Here is a 23,605-nt window from a genome sequence, read left to right on the forward strand (position 1 = left end):
GTGGTAAGCCTGGGCTGGGGCAGAAATGGGAGGATATTACTGGGAAGAGAGGGGCTGCTCTGGGTCTCTTAAATATGACCCTCCCCTCTAACTGCATCAGAGATCCAAACTCACCCACCACCTCCAACTCCCAGGGGGCCTGCTCCTTCCCAGCCCCACGCAACGAGGGCCTCCAGGAATCCCGTGGGTTGATCTCACCTGACCTGTCATTTTTATGTACCCCTATCCCCTCCACTTCTGCTTCTGCTGGATTTGGGGTCCTGGACTGGCAGAGCCAAGTCTGCTTCTGTTCTGGCTCTTGATACTTGCTTCTTTGGGCTCTCATTACCTTGGTGTCTTTATTTACTTACCATTTATTTTTTATGGCAGTCCTTCAACTAATCTATTAATTCATGTTTGTGGTAACTACTTGAGCACAGAAGTAACTAAAGAGAAATGAGCACATCCATCCCTTCTGCCCCCAAGCCAACACCCCCTGCCATCATCACCATTAACCTCATGTATATATTCCTCTTACATGTTCTCTTCCTCTTATATTTTTTCCTGTATCTATCTACAGAGTCTTGCTTTGTTTTTATTGGATTTTACAAAAATAGAATAATCTATCTTATCACCTATCTCCCTCCCTTAAAAAAAAATAGTATTCATGTTTCTGTGACAATGCAATTTCTCTCTCCTCTTTTTTTTTTTAAGATTTATTTATTTATGCATACAAGAGCTGGGTACAGTCCAGAGGTTCAGGGGTGTGAGAGGATTCACCAGAGACAGAGTGGGGAGCAGAACAGGCAGAATTGAGTGAATTACACTGCTGAGGGGAGCAGCGGGCAAGGCAGGAGAGGTCTGCTGCACCATGTGGGTAGCTCCCTGGCCGGGGATTGAACTTGTGCTGCAGTGTCTGCAGATAGCATCATAGTGCTGATGCTTAACCCCTTGCACCACCAGAGAGGCCCCTCTCTCTCCTCTTTTTGCATACCTGTGTAACTGTCATTTAGTTGCCCAGTTCCCGTTCACAGGTTTCTTCCCATTGCTTTACAGACTTGAGCATCAATTTTCTCCATGGATGGTCTTTAACACACTGGCACTTTTCAGTCCTATTGGATAAATTCTCCATAGAGGGTTTGCCTATTTCTCACATTCAGTCCCTTGGTTTTGAACCCCAACACTTATTGTCTTTCCCTGACCGTCTGACCCACCTTTGACAAGATCTCCATTTCACACCCCAGTTGTATCAGCAAGAAAACAGCCAGGAGTACATGGAAATGCTGCCATGCAAAGCAGGGTCCATTAACAGAATGTAAAATGACCATGTATCATGGAATTTTTATTCTGATTTGACATCGCCACTGTCAATCCCAACATAAACACTTGGTTTTTGCTCCAGCCTCGTCTAATTGAAATACCAAAGCAGCCAACTACACAATAGCAACATTTTTTGTCTTGTAAATACAGCAAAGTTATGTACAGGATTTCCATTATAGTTTCAAAAAACAGGGGAAATGTATCTTAATGAAAAAACAGAATTCAAAAAATCCACTGGCATTTCATCCAAAAATATTTTGTGAGCATTGGGATAGAGCTATGCCGTTGATAAGAAACCATCTTGATCACCTTGCTTTTCCTTAAAGAGCTCTGAGACCTTTTTTCTCCAGTGAGAGAGAAGACAGAGGAAACGTGATGAAATTATCAGGCAGCAACACATGACTATAAATAATCGACTCTCTCATGTTTCATGAGCTTTAACCTCACACTTCAGAATATGTATTTCCTTTATTTCAAAATGTTTATTTACTTTTCTCCATTGACTTTAATTAATTTTGCCTTTGGCTTATAAACAGGTGAAACTGAAAACTTTTTTATTTGCATTTTTATCTTGAAGCAAGCTAACTAATTAAACTTTCCAATTTGGCTTCACTGTGCTATAGCAGAGTCATAGAAAAATGGCCGGCAGATTCATAGGCCTGTGACGATTTTTCTAAGAAAAAAATGGAAGAAGCTTTTAGAAATTGTGATGGTTTTGTAGAAATATTAAAAGTAAAACCTGTAGTAGGTATCTCTGTATCACAGGAAGAGAGAAGAACAAATGACTCAGTTATAAAAAGACATAAAGGAAGGCCTAGAAATGACATACCACTGAACTTCCCTTGAGTTCTAGAAAAAGTGTAGAATAGGTAGTAGATAAATGGGTGGTGGGCACATAGTTTCAATAATGTTCCAGTTGGTGGAAAAGAGCAATGTCCCAGGCCTAGCATCTCTAGACACCAAGGCCTATAACACAGGGATATCAGCCGGATGCATGATAAGCTCTTCTATGGAAGTTTAGGAATTAGAGAAAATGAGGACACGGATTTTTTAAAAGGTGCCAGTTCAAGGCACTCTCTTAGGGGAGATATTTGTAACACATTTAGCTGAGAAGAGAGAAGTAGCCAGAGTAGACGAGGAGCCCCTAAGCTCAGCAAAAAGTAATCAAAAAAAAAAAAAAAAAACTTTAGGCTAAGAGATGTGGTCATCTCACAGAGTAAGAGACATAAATGACCATAAATGTGTAAAATTCTGTTCAAACTCCTTGGCCATAAATGAAATTCTAATGCAATTACAATTACGTGGTTGGTGAATATTAAGTGTAGAAACACCAATATTGGCAGAAGCAAGCAAAGACCAGATGCTTATTGGCTGCAGCGGGGCATGTGCATCAATACAGCTCAGAAGGACGGTTTGTCATCATCTTCTCAAATTGAAGGTGTGCCCCTTCCTAGATCTCTACCGGAAGGAACTTGCATGTGTGCACCTGGGCACTTGGACAAGGCTGTTCCTAGCGGGAGGCCAGCATAGCACAAGCACTCAGCAACCTCTCTGCTCACAAAGCAGAGCACCGCTAACTAAACAACAGCTCGCTCCGCTGATGAGCTGCTCGGCAGCCCTGACAGCGGCTCCCTGGGACATACTATGCCGTGAAAAACACAATTTGCAGAAAAATACATAGAGTCCGATTCCATTTATAGAGAATTCAAAAATGTGAAAAACTAATATGTTTAGAGACAGATAAGGAATAAAACCATGAAGCAAAACAATGGATTAAGAGATTCAGAATTCCCGATAACCATTTTCCTTGGAGGGAAGGATTGGGTGAGCTCAAAAGAGGGAACAATAGGGGCTGTGGGGGTGTTATACATTGCACGTGATCACGCCTGAGCTGGGGGGGGCACAAGAGGGAGGTGTTCTTTCTTATATCCTGCTACACATTATAGATGCATGTGTGTACGTGTGGATACACATGTACATGTGTATATCTATATGCATATATTCTTGTGTATGTATGAAGTGCTTCATAATTTCAAAAAGAAAAGAGCAAAATATGAACTAGATGACACTTATCAGGCACTAATCTTATCTCACACAACATTTATATCAATAAAGTATCAAATCCTAGCTCATCCAGAGTAGATGAGGGCTAGCAAATGTGTCAGCTGATTGAATCAGGTTCCTTAGAAGGCACAGACAAGCCGCAACTCCAAACTGATGATTTACTGTCACGGAGATGAAAGCGAAGTCTTCTCCCTTGAGATTCTTTAAAAGCAAGCTCATTAAAATGGGATGAGATCCTGTATGTTAATCTGCAATTCTGTGAAAATAAGGTTATGGTCTTAGTTGACCACAAGCCCAGAGAGCTCATCTCCGCTTTAGCAACAGTGATCATCCTCCCGCAGCCAGGTTGGGTCAGACATGTCTTGCATAGTTTGCTCCCAGCACCCCGATTTGAGTAGGGAGTTGACAAACCACAGCAAAGTCAGAGGATAGAGACTAGCAATGAAAAATATATCAACATATGTTTTTAGTTCATCAGAGGGGATGTGGAGGGTTCAGAACAGGACTGGGCTGTGTTTTAGATTTTGTTATTTGTCTAGCAAGAGGTTTCCAGTAGACGGTCTCCAATTCAGTGTGTGCAAGATCTCATCAGCAGTCATAGACGCTGAGAAAAGCAGTGGGCTGCCTTGTAAGGTACAAGCTCAGTGCCCTGGATGTGTTGAAACAGGCTGATGACCCACACCCCACTGTCATCCTGGAAGGTAGACTTGATGGCTCTAATGTCCCTTCCAGCTCATGGCTGCCATGAATAAGAACAAGAATAATAGAAGCCACAGGTGAAGATAGGGGAGAATGGAGCTTCACTGGGCAGATGGCCAGGTTGGCTACATTACGCAGCTGCCTTGCAGGTGAGACCTTGGTCTCTTCCGCAGGCCCTCTCTGCTAACTTCGACCCTCGCCAAAGGGCTGCTATAGCCCAATTTCCAACTCTGGACAAGGCAGAGAAATTGAGCTTAGGGACCTGAAGGCCTGAGTTTGAATCTCCCCAGTCTCATGTTTGACTATATGATCTCAAACTCATTACTATTGTTGCAGAAATAAATTCTAGCCTTTTACCCAGGCAGGGGAAGAATAAGTGGTACTTCAGGGATGGTAAGGTCAGGAGAAGCTTTATTACTCATGCATGAGGTCCCAGACCTGGGTAGCCCCTTAAGGTCTGAGCCCTGGTCTAGAGACAAAGAGTTTCTTTTATACACAACTACTTTACTTGATAAAGTTGGTTAGTTAGCATACAAATTCTTGACACAGGAAAAGGGGAAGGATACAGATCTTTGAGGATGGCCTGGGAGATCAATCAGTCTAGCAGGCTTGCCAGACCTTGTTTAGACATGCTTTTTAAGGAAACAAACTTGTTATTTACTTTACATTTCCAGATCTATGACTCTTTAACAGGGAAAGATTTCCTTTTCTTAGCAGTTCCCTTTCACTATCTCTTTGTGATTCGTGTTTTTTCTGTCGTTTAAAAAGGATGCAGATTCCTTTAGCACAGAGCAGGGAGGGTTAAATAAGAAACAGAAAGGTATATTATCTCTTTCCCAGTACCCCTGAAAATTGAGAATAAGAACATTACTGATACTCTACACTCATTATCCATTCATTCACTCATCAATTCATCCAGTGAGAGTTGAGGTCATGCTTATGTCCCATTGGGAGTTTGTCTGGGCCATGATCTAGTATGGCAGGGAGACAAGGGAGGAGATAGGGGTGGGGGGAGAGCAAAGGAGGGACCAGGTCATGAAGGCCCTCTGGGCTGTATTCTCGATTCTGTACTGTATCCAGCAAGTCATTCAAGTGTACCATCTGAGGATATCACAATGAGTAACTCATTAAAATGGATATGGCAGGGGTGGTATTCATTCATTTATTTCAGAAACATTGGTGGTACAAAGAAGACAAAGTCCACATTACCTTTGGTGAAGGGAGGAGAAATCCTCAGTGAACAAGCTGAACAAATCAATTTATAACATTTCAGATGGTGGTAAGTTGTACAAAGAAAAGGAAAGACAGGATAATAAGAGTTTAGAGCCTATTACAGACAATCAGCTAGTAGCATTAAGGTGAAAAGCTGCTAATAGGTAGAAGCCACAGAACTAGTTTATCTCATAGAATTGTAAGAGGGTAAATGAGGTAGGAGATATGGAAATGCCTGGGGCGGGATGCTTCAATAAACATTAGCTGAATCAGAATTCAGAGTTGGAATAGCTCTTACAGAAGAGTTCTGTCCCCATGGACCCAGATATGACATCAACTCTTTTCACGAGTGTGGATAACAGACAAAGCACTCAGCAGACTTATTAAGATGGAAATTTTTACAATGGCTTAAATAAAGATTTGAGTTAATGGGAGTTATCTTTTTAATTGGTAAGAGCAGCTGAGAGGTAAAGGAAATGTAGGTGCTTGAAGCCTGCATGGCTGTAGCATTGAGGGATTGTTTAGAACACTTAAAGCTGACCTCCCCACCAGCTAACCGTGGATTGATGGTCTGTATGTGACCTTATGTGTCTTTCTGTGGAATAAGTGGATGAGATTAGAAGCAAAGTTGCCTCTTTTACTACTCTTTTTCCATTCCTCATTCTGTTAGTCAGCACAACTCACAGGTCTACCAGCTGAAGATGCATCTAAACAACTCTCTCCTCTCCCACTTCCATGCCCTTTTGGCACTGTGGCCTTGCCATTTGCTAACATTGTTGACATTTGTTAAGACTGTGATGTGTACTACTGTGCTAGAGTCACAGATGCTGCAAATTGAGCCTCTCCCCCCCTAACCCCCACCAGCGGTGACTTGATAGTTCACCCTCCTCTGAAAGCAGACTCCCTTCTGATACCTGGTAGCAAGTGCCTTTTACCGACACATGTCACTTGGCCATGGCAGCTCAGGGTCTCACCTGGCAGGACTTTCTGTCATTGCGCAACTCCTGTGGTCTCCATGTTCATACCCAAGACCCATCCATGGGTTGTAGCTGGGAGCCACATGGAATTTCCATCATCCAGTAGAAGATGGTGAATGCTTCCATTTTAGGGCACCTCCCAGTCATGTCAGGCTAGATCTTTTCTTCCTTTCTTTCTCTGTTGCCTTCCTTCCCTGTAAGTTTAAAAAAGATGCCCGAAGACCTGCAGCATGATTACATTGCAGTACCCTCATCATCTAGACTGCTGCCTTTTCCTCGCTTCCTGGCTACCTCCCTCTTTTGTGTTTCCCCCATTTATATGGGAACCAGCATGTTCCAGGATTGCAGCCATGATCCAAGTAGGCCATAATCCAAGGGTGGGGTAGAGGGCTCGAACCCTCCCCTATAAAAGTTACTTCTCAGGCCAAGGGAGAAATATAACTCATAATCATTGACATTCAAGGAAATTGTTCTCATCAAACCCCTTGCATGTGATTAACTCCAAAACCTCTTTCTGTGCAAACATTTTGTGGTTCAAAGAGGGAAAAAAAAAATACACTCCACAAATTTTTCTTTCTTTAAAGATTGGAAAGAAATGAGGGGAAGCTTGTCTTGTCCTTGTTTTTATAAAAATATAAAGCACATGTCCTCTGTGACAGAGATATGTCTTCCCCTCTAACTTCAGCAGAGCCCTTGATAGGACCTAAGCAGGAGCAAATGTCACACATTCGCCCTCCTGAGCCACCTAGCTGCATTCCTGAAAAGATAATGCTGCTTCTGCATGAGCAGAAATCTTGAAGTTTAAGAGCTGGCCCCTCACATCTCTTTGGGAATTGGCTCTGGAAAACATGCCCATCATTAGCTGACCCCAAGAGCAGAATTTATGAGGTCTGAGGACAGAGGCCCAGAGGCTGTTCTTCACTGAATTGATTTTTAAGAAATTATCCTACATATTCTCCAGGAGATAGACACGTGTTGTGTTTCTTATGTTTGAGCCACCTTATTTTTGCAACTGCCTCTGTCTTTTTCTTGGCTATAGAACATGCACCTCACACAGAATCAGTCTGTGGAAGCCTGGGGTCCAACCCTGATTCCTTCAGGCGGTGTGACCTGGAGCTCTTCCCCATGGATGACTTGGGAGTGAGAATAGAGCCTCTGTGAAGTTAAGCACATGCTCCAGGGCTTAGTGCAGCTCCCAGGCATCATGAGCAGTCAGTTGCCCAAAGATAGGAGGTCCTGGTCCCTGGAACTTTTCAAAGTGAAATTCTTTGGTGTGCCTGTGCAGTGTGATTAAGTGAAGGATTTTGACAGGAGGAGATGGCTCTGGATTATCCAGCCAGGCCAATGTCGTCACAAGGGTCTTTATAAGAGCAGTGCAGGGGCCTCCCCTGGTGGCTCAGTGGTTGAGCGCTGGGCTGCAAAGCTGCCCGCAGCCTCTGCAGCGCCAGTTCAATCCCCAGCCACCAGCAAGGGTCCCACATGGCGCGCAGTCCTCTCTGCCTCGTCCACTGCTCCCCTCAGCAGTGTATTTCGTCAGTCTGCCTGTTCTGTTCCCCGCTCTGGCTATGGTGAATTCTCTCACCCTCCCGTGCTTCTGACTGTACCCAGTGCTTGTATAAATAAATAAATCTTAAAAAAAAAAAAAAAAAAAAAGCAGGGCAGAGGGAGAGAACACAGAACAGAGAGGGAGGTGAAGTGAGACCAAGAAGGGAGAGGGAGCCACATGCCAAGGACTGGACAGCCACCAGAAATGAAAGAACAAAGGAAGAGATACCCCCACCCGCCACCACCCCCCTGCAACCTCCCCGTTCCCCCCCCCACCCCACTCCCACCCCATCGAGTCTCCCAGGGAGCAAGACATTGTAACACCTCAATTTCAGACTTAGGACCTCCAAGGCCATGTGAGAATACATTTCTGTGTTTTGGGGCTGCTCAGTGTGTGCTAATCTGTTAGAGCAGCCCTGAGTCCCAGAACTCAGGGCAGGGTGAGCCCTGGGCGTCACTGGGCTATAAGCCTCAAGGCCAGACATCAGCCACGCTATAGGCAGTGTCCTCCATGGCGCTTGATCAGTTATGTAATTCTTGAGTCGCTTCCTTTCTCTCTATCTTCTGTTACTGTCTCTCCCCCACCTTTCTGTTCGTGATGAAACTGAAGTCTGTAAATCATCCCCCACTATAAGCTTCAATCTCTCACTTCATTGCTAAATGATTCGTTTCTCCACTGGGGCTGGGCTTCTGACCGCTCACCTTTCCAGAAAATGAGTTGCTTAGGGTCTACAAAGTATGCAAGCTCTGGTGAGTGTGTCTTTTTCTATTCTGAGATAACATCTTTGGGTCTGAAGTACTTTTCAGTTTTGCTGTGCCATGTCTGGAGCGGGTGTGAGTTTAAGAAGTGAAATTTAAGAGGAGCTGAGTGCTCAAGTGTGTGAGGGGAAGGTAGGGGTGGACGTCATGGACACGCAGGACCATTAAGTAGCTGCTTTTTCAACTTGACTTGCAAATAGAACCTCAAAGTTCCCAGCTCTTAAAATTCTTTAGCAGGCCCACTCACTTAGCAGGAGGGAGAGTTTGATGGTAGCTGATGGGGCTGTTTACAGGCTTTTATACCTCTTTGCGCTCAGTAAATAGGCAAGTTATTCTTTGCAAGAAAATGTTTAAAAGACTCAAAAATGCTATGTAATAATCAGATAGTTGGGGGCGGTGAGCAGACCTTTCACAGTTGGTAATGCAGGAAAGAACAACTGGAGACTCTCCCTGCAGGAAGTCACAGCTGGAAGTAGCTGAAGACATTCTGAAGTAACCTTACACTGGTGGGGAGCCATAGTGTACCTCCACAATCCCCCACTCCATACCATGCTTTCAGAGTGACCTTGGACATGCTCTTTGTCTGGGGCATGCATCACACTAATGTACTATGTCATGTTGAAATAGCTCCATCTCTCCCAGTTGAATGTGAGAAAGTTGAGGTGCCGAGATTGTGTTGTCTGTCTTGGTATCTACTGTCCTAGCCCAGGACCTGCAGAAAGCAGTGCCCAATAGAGTGAAGTGGTACTAGATGGAAATTTTGCAACTTGCTGGCAGAATTTCTTATATCTTTGCTGGAGCAGGGACAGGACTGACTTGTGAGAGCACAACTATAAGTGGGAACATGAAATTCCTGGATTGTGCAAATTATAAGTGGCATAGTCCACACTGATGAGGCAGCTCTGATTTCTTCAAGCCCCTTCAAGGTGCTGCAGGCTGGTAGATGACAGAGACTTTAGAGGGTATCACATTTGATTCCTGCCCTTTACCTGTTCATGAATAGTCTGGGGATTCTCCTTTGTGACAGGCAATGTCTACAGTATAAGATATCCCATTTCAGATCAGTGTGGCTCTCCCGGGCCTGCAGTTGTAGGAAGTACAACTGTTATAAATACACACAAACACACATGTGTCCCCCATAGGCACACCCTCACTTAATGTTCAACTATTGGTGCACGTTCTGCTCCAGGACCCTCTGCCACAGGTCCCTGATAAAATGGAAGGAGGAGGGCCAGATTCAGAGAAGAAGATGTGAGAATGGAAGCTGAGGTCAAAGATTCAGAGAGATTTGAAGATGTTCCACTCCTGTCTTTGAAGATAAATAATGAGGCCAAGGATCCCAGATAAATAATGAGGCCAAGATCCCAGGGTCTTACAAGTGACCCTGTAAGAACACAGTATTCCCTCTACCGTTTTACTCAGGACATCAATCCCATGGGTATTGGAAGGATATCCTGACTATCCCTTTGCAGGACTATAGTGAAAGTATATGGATTGATCTAAGGTAACAAGAAAAGTTTCAGAAAGAATAGACAAGGCTAAGGAAAATACTAATATCAAATCAGCAACTTGCAAGAAAGGGCTGTCTTGTAATTGTCTCTACGTTAAACCAGTGCATGGAGTTGACCCCTGAATTATTGAGGTTTAATATTGAGTTAAAATGATGATCACCTCCATTATTTTTGATAGTCTACCTCCATTTGTACAACCTAAGATTGACTTAGAGGAAAAAAAAAATTTCACATTCATCTTTTAGTCACCCAAGACCTTTACTTCCTTATGAAAAGTGAAGCCTTTAACCTTGCCTTTCCGTTCTTGTGATAACAATGATATTCACAAAGAACACAGAGCCCTGGGCTGAATATTGCATATATTAACTCATTTAATCTACACAGCAACCCCACTGAGCAAATATCATTATCCAGAGGAGCATCCAGTCTAACTAGCCTAAATCATGTGCCTATTGGCTGTCTGGAATTGGGGAGCAGCTGCCCTTGGTCTCTCCCTGCCAGACCTTTGGTCTCTCCCTGCCAGACCATTTCCAAAAAGAGAACATCCCCATCTGGAAACACACTAGGAGGAGCTGAAATGTTCACACAGGGAAGACAACTTAAAGACAAAAGAAATGAGAAAATATTCACACATAATGAGCCCCATGCTACTGATCTAGTTTCCATTCCATAACTTACGTATTTACTGAGCATCTACTGTGTGCCTGACCCTATTCTACTTACGTATTTACTGAGCACCTACTGTGTATCTGACCCTATTTCACTCAGTGGGAGAAGGGGTAAATCAATTGTGCATCATTTCATTTTAAGTGTCTAAGTTATTCCCTGCCTGGTGTCCTAATGGCCTGGAAAAGGTAATGCAGCTTTCAGAAGTGACATTTGCTGGGGAGAGAAATGAATCGGGGTGAGTGGAGATGACTCCTCAGTTCCACATGGCATGCCCTGCCAGGGAAACACTGTGCCCCACCTCTCAGGCTGCAGCCCAGACCTCCAGCTGGCCCCGCTAAGATCTCAGTGCCAGAACAATTAATTTCAGATTTGTGTGACCCTGATAAAGCTCCTTCATCAAGTTTTATTCTTCATAAAAGATCCATTTCCCCAGACTCGTAAAGCAACTCCTTCTAATTCAGTGTTATTTTATAAATACTTTCATTGCCTGCATCCATCACAGGCAGCTGACTTCCCAGCCATAAAACAACAGCTTGCAACATCACCATGCTACCAATATGTATTTACTTACCATGCTGAAGAGCACATGTTTGCAAAATCAGCAACATTACAGCTCTACTAGCAATTGAACACAGCATTTCAGCGTCCTACTCATTTGTGAACTGTACCTGCAATGATCACTTGCCCCCTCCAACTCCCACGCCAAGCTCCCTGAGCCCCTCATGATTGTATTGGGGATTCAGGCAGGTTACTTACCTACCAGGTGTGTCTGGGGTCATCAGTCATCTGTCCTGCATCTCAGGCTCCCTGATGTGGACTCAGAGGTGCTCAGACAGCACTAGCAGGTCAGGGCAAAGGTTTCCTCTAGCCAGCAGGGAGAGCCCTCGAAAATTCATTATTCCACCTTTGAAGTGTTTTAGTGATGTGAGCTGTGCTGTAGAGGAGTAGGGAGAACAGGCACCTTGGCTCAGCTGCATACCTGCCTGCAATCTCGCCTCCATCTGCCTCAGTTGCCCTCTGTGTAAAACAGGGCACCTATCTCACAAGGTCACTGAGAGGATAAAATTTCAAGGCCCTGACTATCTGTGTTGTGGTAGGAATGGCCAATTTAGGTTAGCTCCTCTTGACTTATGTTGTCTCACGTGCCCTTGTGATTACTTGCTCAGCCACTGCCAGCACTGATCTTGGGCATGTTACTGGACTTCTCTAAGCTTCTGGTTCTCCTTGTTTAAAAATGGAAATGAGGGCCTCCCTCGTGGTGCAGTGGGTTGAACACAGTACCGTGAAGCTGTCCGCACTCTCTGCAGCGCAGGTTCGATTCCCGGCCAGCCAGGGAGATTCCCACAATGCTCAGCAGACCTCTCCTGTAGGGCCTGCTGCTCCCCTCAGCAGTGCTTTCGGTCTGTCTGCCTGTTCTGCTCCCCACTCTGTCTCTGGTGAATCCTCTCACCCTCCTGCGCCTCTGGCCTGTACCCCAGCTCTTGTATAAATAAAAAGTAAATCTTTAAAAAATATATTTTATTTTAAAAAAATGGAAATGACCTTGGCACCCTGCAGGCCTGCCATAAGGACTATTCCAGGCACACAGTAGGTCCACACATCCATTTCCCGCTCTGTGGGATCACTGCAAAGGCTGTTTCATCAGGTCTCCTGTATTTTACATGCATCTTCAAAACAATTTTAAACAGTGGCAGATGTCAGCCCATTTTGCAGGTGAGGAAATGGTGGCTGTGTGTGAGCTTGCATGTATATTATCCAGACCACATAGCCAATAGGTAGAGGGTCAGAGCCTACACCCGCCTGGTTCCTCTCTAGTCCCAGGATTTATTCTCCATGCCCCATGGTAGATTTGGCATCTCCTGAGTTTCAGGTATCAGGAGTATTTTAAATTCATCCCAGGTGATTCACACAGCCAGGTTTGCAACACAAGGCCCCACACCATATTACCTGATGTCACCAGTGTGTGTGACCTACATGTGGTAGCATCCAGATTGTCAAGGGGAAGAAGTAGGCAGAAGTATCTAAAATGAAAAAGATGACTTAGGCTCCATCTGGTCAGCAGGGACCAGGTGTCTACAGTGAGCTCAAGAGCTGGGAGCCAGAAGAGACAGAGAGAGCAGAGCTCAAGCAGGTCTCCCAGGGCCAGGAGTGCAGAGCCTGGGGAAGCAGAAGCCACCACCTGAGCAGATCAGATAGCAGGGCAGATGCTGCTGACTATGAGCAGTAACAGCCAGGGCGCTAATGATGGGAGCAAAGGCATTTGCTTTGTGCTTGATTGGCCAAAGGCAGGATCCCCATGGTGGCGATGCCCACTGCCCACTGAGAGTCCAGGTGCCCATGTACTTTTCCCACATCCAACTACTGGCTCATGACCAGGACTGGCTGCACAATTTGCAGAATGAAAATGTAGGACCTGTTGTTCAACAATTGTTAAAAATGTCAAGAAGGATGACAGCAAAGCATTAGAAACTGGATGGACCCTTCTGCACACAGTCCCCTGGTGACCTCACTGGTCATGCAGCCATGAAGCCTGCCCTGCCCTTGAGCTTGCCTTGGCCTCCAGTTCTGGCCAAAAGACTACAGGCAGCAGTGACATGTGCCATTCTGGCAGCAGCATTTATTGTGTCAGCATGTGGTTTTACAACTCTGCTCCTCCCACAAAAATCAGGAAGCCACATAGCCCCAATAGCACTACTATTTGGATCCTTAAATCACTACTGGAAAAGGAACTGCCCTTAGAAGGGACCGAATCTGAGTGAGAAATTAACCTCATGTGTTAAGTCATTGAAAAGCAGGTGGCTTTGTTTTCTCTGTCTAGCCTAGCCTAATGCAATCCATGTATTTAAATGGCAAACCTGCTTCACCTTTGCCCTTAGATATAAACGATGCAGACAACAGACCTATTGTTTGAAATTTGCCTGGGAATTAATATTTAGTGCAATCCACACATTAATTATTTACCTATTTCCTATTCCACCTTCATTCTTACCTTAGGCTATAATGGAAGAAAGATGATAATAAAACCACTTATCCCTTATTCATTTATTCACCTTATTCATTTATTTATTCACTCACCCATTTATTTACTCAACTCTTGATACATACAAAGCAGCATCCTAGTGTCTGAAGACTTGCATGCTTTGAGTTACACAAAATTTAACCAGAAAAATTAAGTGGTATGAGTTTTAGCATGTTCTTAAGCATTATATATTATGTATATTTGAATAGTCAATGGTATTTATATTTGAGTCATTGAGTGGGGAATAGATGCAGTAGAGACAATATTAGGAGCAGTGAACTTCTTTTTTTTTATAATAAATTTTATTTTTATATTCCCCATACAATTGCAACCCCCTTATTTTGACCCCAATCCCTCCCTTCCCGCCCTCTACCCCCCAGAGTGTCTCTGGTTCATAGTTTTTTGTTGATTTTGATTTTCACTTTCTTATAGTTATTCATTTTCCTGGTCCCTTATTTAAGTTTTCTAGATTCCTGGAGCAGTGAACTTCTAATCTGGATGAGAGGGTAATTTGTGGTTTCAGTAGATGTGGGATTTTGAAAGTATCATTACTTTTAGGGGCCCTGTTATGAATGATTGTTGTTTGGGGGCTAGATTATTCTTTGTGTTTGTGCTAGAGTTTTTGGTTTTGTTTTTTGTTTTTTGTTTTTTTTTGGTGGGGGGGTTCCTGTGCACTGTGGGATGGTGGGCAGAATTGCTCACCTCCACCTACTAGATGTCAGTTTCACTGCCTCTGCCCTATTTATAATCACCAAAAATGTCTCCAGATATTACTCAATACCTTCTGGGGGATAATATCCACTCCCAATCCCCAGTTGAAGACCATTGCTCTAAGGAGTGCAAGGATCCCTTGTAGGTTGACTAAACAAACTGAAAGTACAGCCTTAGTAGCCCCCAAAGACCAATATTTGGGAAAAAAGTTGCATTTTAGTCTTAGCCATTTTTTCCTGTGCCTGCCCCTTTTTATTTTGATCCATGCCCTGAAACTGCTGTGCTGTTTGATTACTTCCACATCAAAGAAAAACTTTTTTAATTATGCAATATTTTCTGGTTTGTAATGTGAAGATTATTCCATGTGTATTCCTTTCTCGGTTACTCTTGCTGTGTAATGAAACTTAGAGGCTTAGAGCCACAATCATCTATTTGCTCATGATTTCAAGTTGGGGTAGGTTTAGCTGGGTGGATCTTATGCTGGTCTTGCTGGGTTGCTGATGTGGCTGCTGTCACCTCGAAGTTCAACCAGATGGTGAGGGTGGCCTCCACTTAATGTTTAATGTCTAATGAGGGATGTCAGCCAGGGAGCAGTCATTCCCAGACATGTGGTCCTTCCAGTGGGGGAGCCCAAATATCTAGGCAGTGGGGCTCCAGAGGACAAGCTTCTCATTGTATATGTTTCATGTGTCCCAGTGGCCAAAGGAAGTCACATGGCTAACCCCTGTAATATGAACCAGCTAGTTTTTTAAGTAGTAATCTAACACCAGAGCACATTCACAATATTTAGTTCATGACTTTGGGAGAAATAATTGATTCTCCCAATCCTTAAGATCAAACATTGAAGACTGATGAGACTTGGACCCAAGTCTACCATCACTTGATTTGTTTGGTCTTCCTATTCCCATTCAGTGATCCTTCATTTTTTTAAATTCAAACAAAACAAACATTTGGACAGTTTATATAAAAGTCCTGATTCCACCTTTTCTTGAAAAACCAAAAGATCTGGCTTCTCCAGACTTGCGTCTCAGAAGTTCAGTGATTACCTAAATTAAAATGCTGCTGCCCCTTAGGTGGGACATATACCTTTCAGTTTGTCACAGTCCCCACCACTCCCAACTGTCTTGAAATAACTTTACTTGTGTAAGTTACCTATGCCAATATTGGATGTGTGTTTGAGCTTCTTGCTCCTGACCCAGCTCCCACAGCCAAGCTCTGGGAATGTTGCCAGAGTCACACCTTCAAAGCCCATGGGTCAGGGCTTCTGTCATTGGCTTCTTCATCATAACTCACATTATCAAGAACTTCCTGGGTCTAATGCACAACCCAACTACCATAGGAAGAACATGAGAGGAATCTTTGTGCTGGTGAATGGTAGTTGCTAGATTATTAGAGGGAAGGAGCAAGGAAGAACAAACTCAATGTTCCAGGCTTTGTGTTTGGTCTAAACCTGCCTTTCCCCTAACCTCAGATCAGAGCACCTCCCAAGGTGAGGTGGGAAGTGTCTCTTCTGGCTGCATATCAGGACAGGGCTTTAACAGAGTAGAGAGCCAGCCCCCTCCTGTTTGACCTGCTTGCTAGTCAAGTGTTTTGGAGAAAAGCAGAAAAATTTAAAGTGAATTATGAGGAGTGACTTCCAATTGGACACCCCCTCCAATGAAGATAAAGCAGGTCTGAATTGCTAATGTAGGTCAATGGGAAAAGAAGACATTACTTACCATCTATTATTTGGTGACTTTTTGGTAATGCCCTTGCTGCAGAATGTGGGCTGCCTCTGGATTCCAATTGGCTTGTCAACTGATCACGTGACAGTTTGTTGCCCTGTCAATTGCTGTGCACACAGAAAAGTTGGCAAGATCAGAGGAAGCTGAGTCATGCACATGTGGACTAAACCAAAATGTTCAGGCTTATCTCGGGAAGAAAGGAAATGTTTCCTTGTGAGATTGTAATGAATCGTGATTCTCAGTTCGTGTGTGTGAGTCCAAGAACTAGGGGGGGTGGGACTCTAAAGGGCTGGGTCCCAAGACATCATACTCTTCACCATTTCACTGTGTCCCATCAGCCCCCTGGAACAAGCAAATCATGGCATTCAATAAAAATAATGATAAATGTTTCCCTTGTTCCAGCACTGGGTTTTATATTCATTAGTGTATACATTCCCCATGGATACGATACCACCACCAAGGGGTGATGTGGTGCTAGGGGATTAAAACTCAGGTCCTGCGATGCTTGGTGACCCTCCAAAATGCCATAGCACACGGATAGATAGACAGTATCTGATGGCAGTGGGTGGCAAGTAGGAAAAAACATCTCCAGGACTCTTGGAAAGGAGAGGTGGTAATGAAAAACTCAAGCCAGCAAGATTGAGAAACACTGCCTCCCTTCACCCAGTGCCCACACAGCCTGTCAAGGGAGATGCTATTCTGTAAAGGACAAAGTGGAGCAAAATAAAGGAGTGTATCCTCAGATGCCCAGCTAGTAACTAGTGAGGCCAGAATTTCAAATTAGACAGCTCATGTCCCTAGCTGTGCCTCTAGTGCATTCTGCCCTGAGTTTGCTCAACTCATCTCTCTCTCCTCTCTTAAGGACTGTCAGGAGAAGGGGGCTGTGTCAGCTGCTGGGTCAGAAAGCAGGCCCTGTTGGTGTGACAGGGTGAGTGGAAGGAATGTCCACAGCCCATGTCCCAGGATGCCACCCTCATACTCCCACAGTTCTCTTGCCTGGGCACTTATGGCCTTGGCCACAAGTTATGTCTAAATCTGAAAGCAAGGCTTGCCTGTAGGGTGACAAGGTCATTCTGGTTTGCACAAGACTGCATGGAATCCCTCCCCTTCCTGGGCAAACTGGGCTGGAATGTCTCCCCATGTCTAGAACTCTCTCTAACTGGTGTGCCCAGAATTCCTTCAATCTAAAGAATCTTCAAAAGAAATTAAATTTCAGATCATCATATGCCCCAAGGGGCTAAATTCTAAAATATTACCCACTTCTGGGTCCCTCTCAATGGACCCACCAAATTGAGATGCCAACAAAACCTGTGGGCTTTTTTTTTCCTCACCTGGGGAATAAACACAAACTAAGTAGGCAGTGCATCGAAGTATCCACGTACCGCTGTTTTTAACTAGCCTTCAGGCTCCTCTCTAACATGATTCCATCTCAGAGGCCGGTGTTTGGGGGGCACCAGACTGCAATTCCTCTTCTTCCAAGTTTGAAGTTTTATGAGGACGTGCCATTTCATCACGTCCAAGGAGCTCATGCTGGTTGTCGGATTCCGCATCTCCCTGGAAAGTGTCCAGTCGCCCAAGCTGTACTATCAGAAACCTGGTGCCTGGTACAGACCTGGGCAGCCATGCCCCCAGGAAATCTTCTCTTATGGGATAAAAAAATAGAAGGCTGGCACTTTCAATCACAGGAGGGAAATGTGGGGGATGAAGCAGAAGAATTTTCAGGAAGAGAATGATGTCACCTCCCTCTCTCAAGACTGGCTGACCTCTCCCAGAGGTTGAAAACAGCCACTGCCCTTCTGACTCCTCTTGTCAAGGCTCAGACTGGGCTTCCATCACAGGGAAGCAAGCTTCAAACACAGGCTTTTCAAGGTCAGGACACCAAAGGGAACTTTCCTTTCACTAGGGAAATACAACCAAGAGGCCTTCGTGTTGGCAGGCATGTGCTCCAAATGGAAAATGATGACTGAATTGAGACTTTGAACTAGCTGCCTGTAATTCTTTCATTTTGCTTTGTGGGGGAGGGGGTGTCACTACTAGTTCATCTGGTTTTGGGAGTGACAGAGTGATTATCATTTATTTTGACACTTAAGAGACTATTGTGACGAGGGAGAAGACAGAAATGTATTATGTGGAGGACCTACATGTGTGTCTATCATATAATTATACTTTCCCTGCTGTCGGGAAGCACACAGAGGCACAAGATAAGCCCTAGTGTGGAGCTTCTGAGCTAATGGAGACAAATGAGCCCACTATTAGAGTCCAGGGGTGGGCTTGGTCTCAGGATAGTGCTCAGGTGCCATCCACAGGCAATAGAACAGCTGTCCTGGCACCTACCTGCTGAACAGTGGCCTTGGGCCTGGAGTCTGCTGAATCTAACAAGGGCCTGCAAGAGCCAAAAGAGCTCAGAAGTAGTAGTGAGCATGCCTGGTTGTGTCCACTGCTCAGAGATAAGCAGTAGACAAGTTACTTGTGGTTTCTAAGTAGCATGGAGTAAGTCAGCAACTGTGAATTGCAAGGCTGCAATCCTGCTCAAAGAACCTTGAGAGCAGACCTGCTGTGTGGCAGATATTGAGCTCACACAGATGAACAAAACACAGTCTGGACACCCAGGGCCTCATATGGTCCATCATCAACAGGAGTTTGGGAACGCTGCAAATGTTGGAGATTTTTAACATGCACTTGTTCATTAAGGGCTCCTAGAAGTCCTCCAGGAGGAAACCTTCTTCTCCAAGGCATGTTTCCCAAGTATGTTTCTCTGCTGAGTCCCTGGAACCAGAGTCCCTTAGGTACCATTTAGGGAATACTAGTGGAGAAGGTTTATCCAGCCACTGTGGAACTTGGAAGAATACAAATCCTAAGAGAGTATCCAGGGGAAGGACTGGAAGGAGCAGAGAGTTGGACCTACCTGATGGACTGGAACTCAGACAGGCAACTGAAAGCTGATGAGCACCAGACTCATCTGGCCATACCCAGGACCAGGTTTTATGCTCAACATAATTCTGAGCTCTTTTGTCTGGGGCCATTACCTGCACTTCCATGACAGTCTCAGAACCAGAGAAGATTTGGTGATAAAAGGCAACCTCTTCAGAATACAAGTGTATCAGGCACTCTACCAAGTTCTTTATTATTCCATTAAATCCTAACAGTGACCAAGAGAAGGGTATTATGAATAGCCTCATGTTGGGAATGCTGAGTCTCAAGGAGAGTTGAATAACTTGCCAAGTTCATGTAGTTAGTAAAGACCTGAATCTAGGCTTCCTACCCCAAAGTCATTTCCTTCAATGTTGCAAACCTGTTTATAAGACTTAGGCACATTCATTCTCCAGAGAGGTGAGCCTTAAACATAAATCCACTTATGTATCACAACTGGGTTAAGTCAAAATCAAGGCTTAAGGCCAAGTTCACTTGCTCCCCAACAATTTATTAAAACAAAAAGCATTTTGTATAATCTTGGAACTATACCAGGATAACCTTTTATCACATTATATTATCAAATCAATAAAAACAACAGAAAGACATCAGTGAGTTTCCTGGTGAAAAACTGAAGATTCATCCATTGGAGAGCTCATTTTTTTTCTCCTCGTAATCATTCTAATGCATATGGCAGCCTCAAGCTGTGATGACTTCATTTGTATACTTTTGCTTGTTCATCTATGACTTCAATTAAAGGCAGATTAAATAGGGCACAGATTCCATCAGTCAAACATGCATTAGACATGAACAAAGGGTAAGGCACTGGGTCATGTATACTTAACCTGAGACTGTTGCATGTGGAACTGGGGTAGAGGTCTGCTTCTCTCCTTTGGCCACAAAGAACTCACTAAGAAAATCTCTGGATGAGATTGTGGCTCTAAAATTTGCCTCTGACTTCTGATATAAACCCTCTAAACAGGGCTGATTTTCTAGATGCTGATGGACTGGCAGTGGCCACCTGGACCTCAGAGCAATTGTATAGCATGATTCAACAGGAAATGGAGAACCAAAAGGCTTGTTGATATCTTCTAAAGACCAGGGGACCGCACATGGCAAGAATTTCCACTCACACTGGACGATGAATTTTGTCCTATGACAATCTTACAAAGAAGCAAAGGATGAAACGAGGTTGAGTAGCAAATGTGTCTTGATGCATCTGACTTAACGGAAGCACTGGTGAAGTTAACAGAGACTACTTAACAAATCGATCCAATCGTAGGGTGGTCAGATCCCCCTTCTTTGCCCAATCGATCAGACCTAATGGCTGATAATATGATTCTAATTGTGGAGGGAAATGAACTGGCGTAGATGGTTTGAGAAGCACTGTTATATAAGGGAAAGTCATACTGGATGGTTACTGAGCTTGATGAATTCTCTCTTTTAAGCTTCTTTATTTTCTTCATGTGAATATCTTCAATAGGATCTACAAGTCTACTGCTTTTGTCTCTAACCAGTTGGTTAACATTTTGTGGGTCCAGAAAGGTGCAGAGTCAGAAAGCGGGGTCCTGTATTCATAGAAGAGTAAATTGCAATAAAAATTCATGGTCAGGCAGGTCACCCTGAGCTAAATAGGAGGGTTTACTATTGCCAAGACCAGCAAGCAAATGTGCCTGGTTCTGCTTTGATCACGCTTCTATGCGTACTTGAATCTATGATCTTTTTTAATCAAATTTTAATGGCAAAAGCAGAGCATTCTCCTTGTAAAAATGATCAGAATATTACAGACAGGGCCAGCATCTGCCCTTGTGACCACCCCCAGCTCCGTCTTTGCCCAGATTTATTCAGCATAACCAGTGTGAAGTTCACCTATGTTGACCTTCTGTGAGTTCACAGACAGAAATCATACCTGTAAAATAGACACATAAAGCATCGTGGAATTGTCTGTGTGCAAGCAGGTCACAAAAATGACATCTTGCTATGGATAACATCTTCCCCCTGGTATTTTTCACATAATACTCCACCTTGGGTGTCTTCCATGTTAGGTCTTCGACCTCTTTAAAAATAATACCAAGGTGTGGTGATACCATCATTCAGCAAGTCCTCTGTTGTTGGACAGTCGGGTTGTTTCCAGATTTTTCACTCTGATACATAATCCTGCCGCGAAAATCCTTGTTAAAGCTCCTATAGACATGTGCGAGCTTTTCTCCAAGGCGGATGCTAAGAGAGTAGAGAATTAGTGCTTTCTGTTTTTACTAGTTGCTGCTTCATTGTTCTTGAAGTGTCTATGCCACTTCTTCATCGCAGCCGTGTGTGGACAACACCCAGTATCTGACACCCTCACCCACCCTTCACACACCCGAAGGGTCCAGGTGTCATCCTCAGCTTTACATTCCAAGTGCCTAAGACAGTGCGTCTCCATTCACCTTTGCTCTTGCTGCCCTTTACAGGACTGCCTTTCCCACTGAGGTGCTTGTCCTCACCTTGCTCACACCTGCACATCGCTTAGGTGTCTGTGGAAGGGGCTGTTCTGAACCCAGATTAAATGAGTTGATTCTTCTCTCTATTCATAATGCCCTCTCTGGATGTCCCTGAGAGATGCTATTACCTTTTCTATGCTTTCCTTCCTACTAATCTTGACCACTGGACCCCATTAATTGTGCCTTTTGCACTTCTAGCTCCCCAATCCTGGCCCATAACACCACACATAGTAGGTGTTAAATAAGAGCCTTTAAAATGAAGGCCATTGCCACAGAATCATATCCATAGTAGAATGGAAGTCCGTGAAAATGAACAGCATATCTCAGAAGACAAAAATTAAGCTGTCAGTCTGCTGAACAGCAAAGATTTCTTTATTTCGGGTCTTTTAACATGATGGTTTGGGGAGGGAAGGTCAAAGAAAGCTCCATGAGGCTTTTCTTTTTAAATTTGGAAAGTGGTTGGCACATGACTCCACTGCCATTGCCGGGGTGAAGGAGGGAGCAGCTCTGCCCAGCACTGTCACCCCCTGTGACCCTCTCCTGTCCTTTGTCCTGCCCCCTTAGGCACCACAGTGATGCGGGTGACAGCCTTCGACGCAGATGACCCGGCCACAGATAATGCCCTTCTGCGATATAACATCCGCCAGCAGACGCCTGACAAACCGTCTCCCAACATGTTCTACATCGACCCTGAGAAAGGAGACATCGTGACCGTTGTGTCCCCCGCACTGCTGGACCGGGAGGTGAGTGGAATCAACGGCGGCTGCACACCAGGGACAAGGTGGTGCTGGATGTGGCAAAGGCCAAAAGGAGATATTGACACGTGGCTGGGCGGAAAATCTATAAAGGGTTGTGGGATATCGTCTGATCCCAACACACACACTGAAAAAGCCCACATCTTCTGGAACCATTCTATGTCCATTCCACCCCATGCGCCTGATTCTTCGCCGACCACTTTTTCTGCTCCCCGCCTGATCCTGCACTCTGCTGTCCTCCCCAGGACTCCTCTGCTCCATCAGGAGGGGGGCAAGGGAGGAAGAAGGAAGTGGGCAGGAAGGAGCCCCATCCAAGGTTAAGGACACTCAAGTAGTTTCAACTGCTTTTCTTTCTCACATGCTCACCAGTTTCCCCCTGGACTCTCTCTCTTCCTTCATCTCTGCTCTTGTCACCTCGGCTGTCCACACCCCTGCTCTTTGGCTTGGCCCAGGATGTCATAAAGGTTTTCTAATAAGCTGCCATAGCAGACTATTCAGATTTCATATTTCTTTTTTTAAAAAAAATCCAATTGCCAACCTTTCTGAGAATCAGAAATTTGGGAAATTCGGGACCTAATTTCCACAGGTGGTTGATCAATCACTGCAGATGTGACAGTGGCGAGGAGCGGGTGGCACAGTCCAGTCGAGGCAGGTCAGAGACATTTTCCCTGCTGTTACCTCCTCCTGTGCCTACTTTGACTTGCCCTTTTCCCTGAGTTCTGGGTCCACCCCGTGGCTCACAGCAGGTCACCTTCAATTGGGGTATCTTGACCCCTCAAACATAGCACATAAAAAGACATGGGGATTCCCTCCTGCCATCACCCCTCCATCCACCCTAACTCTGCCTCCATCCTGGAATTCCAGTTCCTACACGACACCATCCCACAGACATGACCCCAGCAGTCACCCTTGACCTTCCACAGTACAATCTGCCGTTGGTACCTGGTGGGTTTCCAGAACGGGCTTTGCATTTTCCCGTCAATGTTTCTGATTAAACTAATCCCCAGATCAGCAATGCCTTTCTGCTTTTCCCCACTATTTTCTCAACAATTCTGGGTTAGGTCCCCCCTCCAAGGAACCATCTCCCACCTCGGTCCTTCACAGTCTTCTTCGTCCAGCCTCCGACTCATTTGCCTACAAACACTCCTACAGTGTCTGTCGCGTGTCTCCGTAGTTGCCATTTGTCTCTTTAACGAATATCCCGTCCTCTGGTCTAGACCTGTGCTGTCCTGACCACTAGTCCCATGCAGATCTTTAAGTTTTAATTTATA

General features: G+C 44.7%; 1 protein-coding gene across 2 annotated transcripts in view; it reads left to right on the forward strand.

Moving 5' to 3' along the window:
* The window catches only part of CDH13 (cadherin 13), a 953,577-nt gene that overhangs the window by 723,358 nt on the left and 206,614 nt on the right, over positions 1-23,605 (forward strand). For both annotated transcript variants that reach the window (XM_054697025.1, XM_037516234.2), the window contains one exon: positions 22,144-22,322. In XM_054697025.1, coding sequence (XP_054553000.1) covers positions 22,144-22,322 — 179 coding nt within the window. The remainder of the gene's footprint in view (positions 1-22,143; positions 22,323-23,605) is intronic.

Source organism: Talpa occidentalis, unplaced genomic scaffold, assembly GCF_014898055.3.
Source record: "Talpa occidentalis isolate TD23 unplaced genomic scaffold, MPIMG_talOcc4v2.1 talOcc4.17, whole genome shotgun sequence".
Taxonomy (NCBI): Eukaryota; Metazoa; Chordata; class Mammalia; order Eulipotyphla; family Talpidae; genus Talpa; species Talpa occidentalis.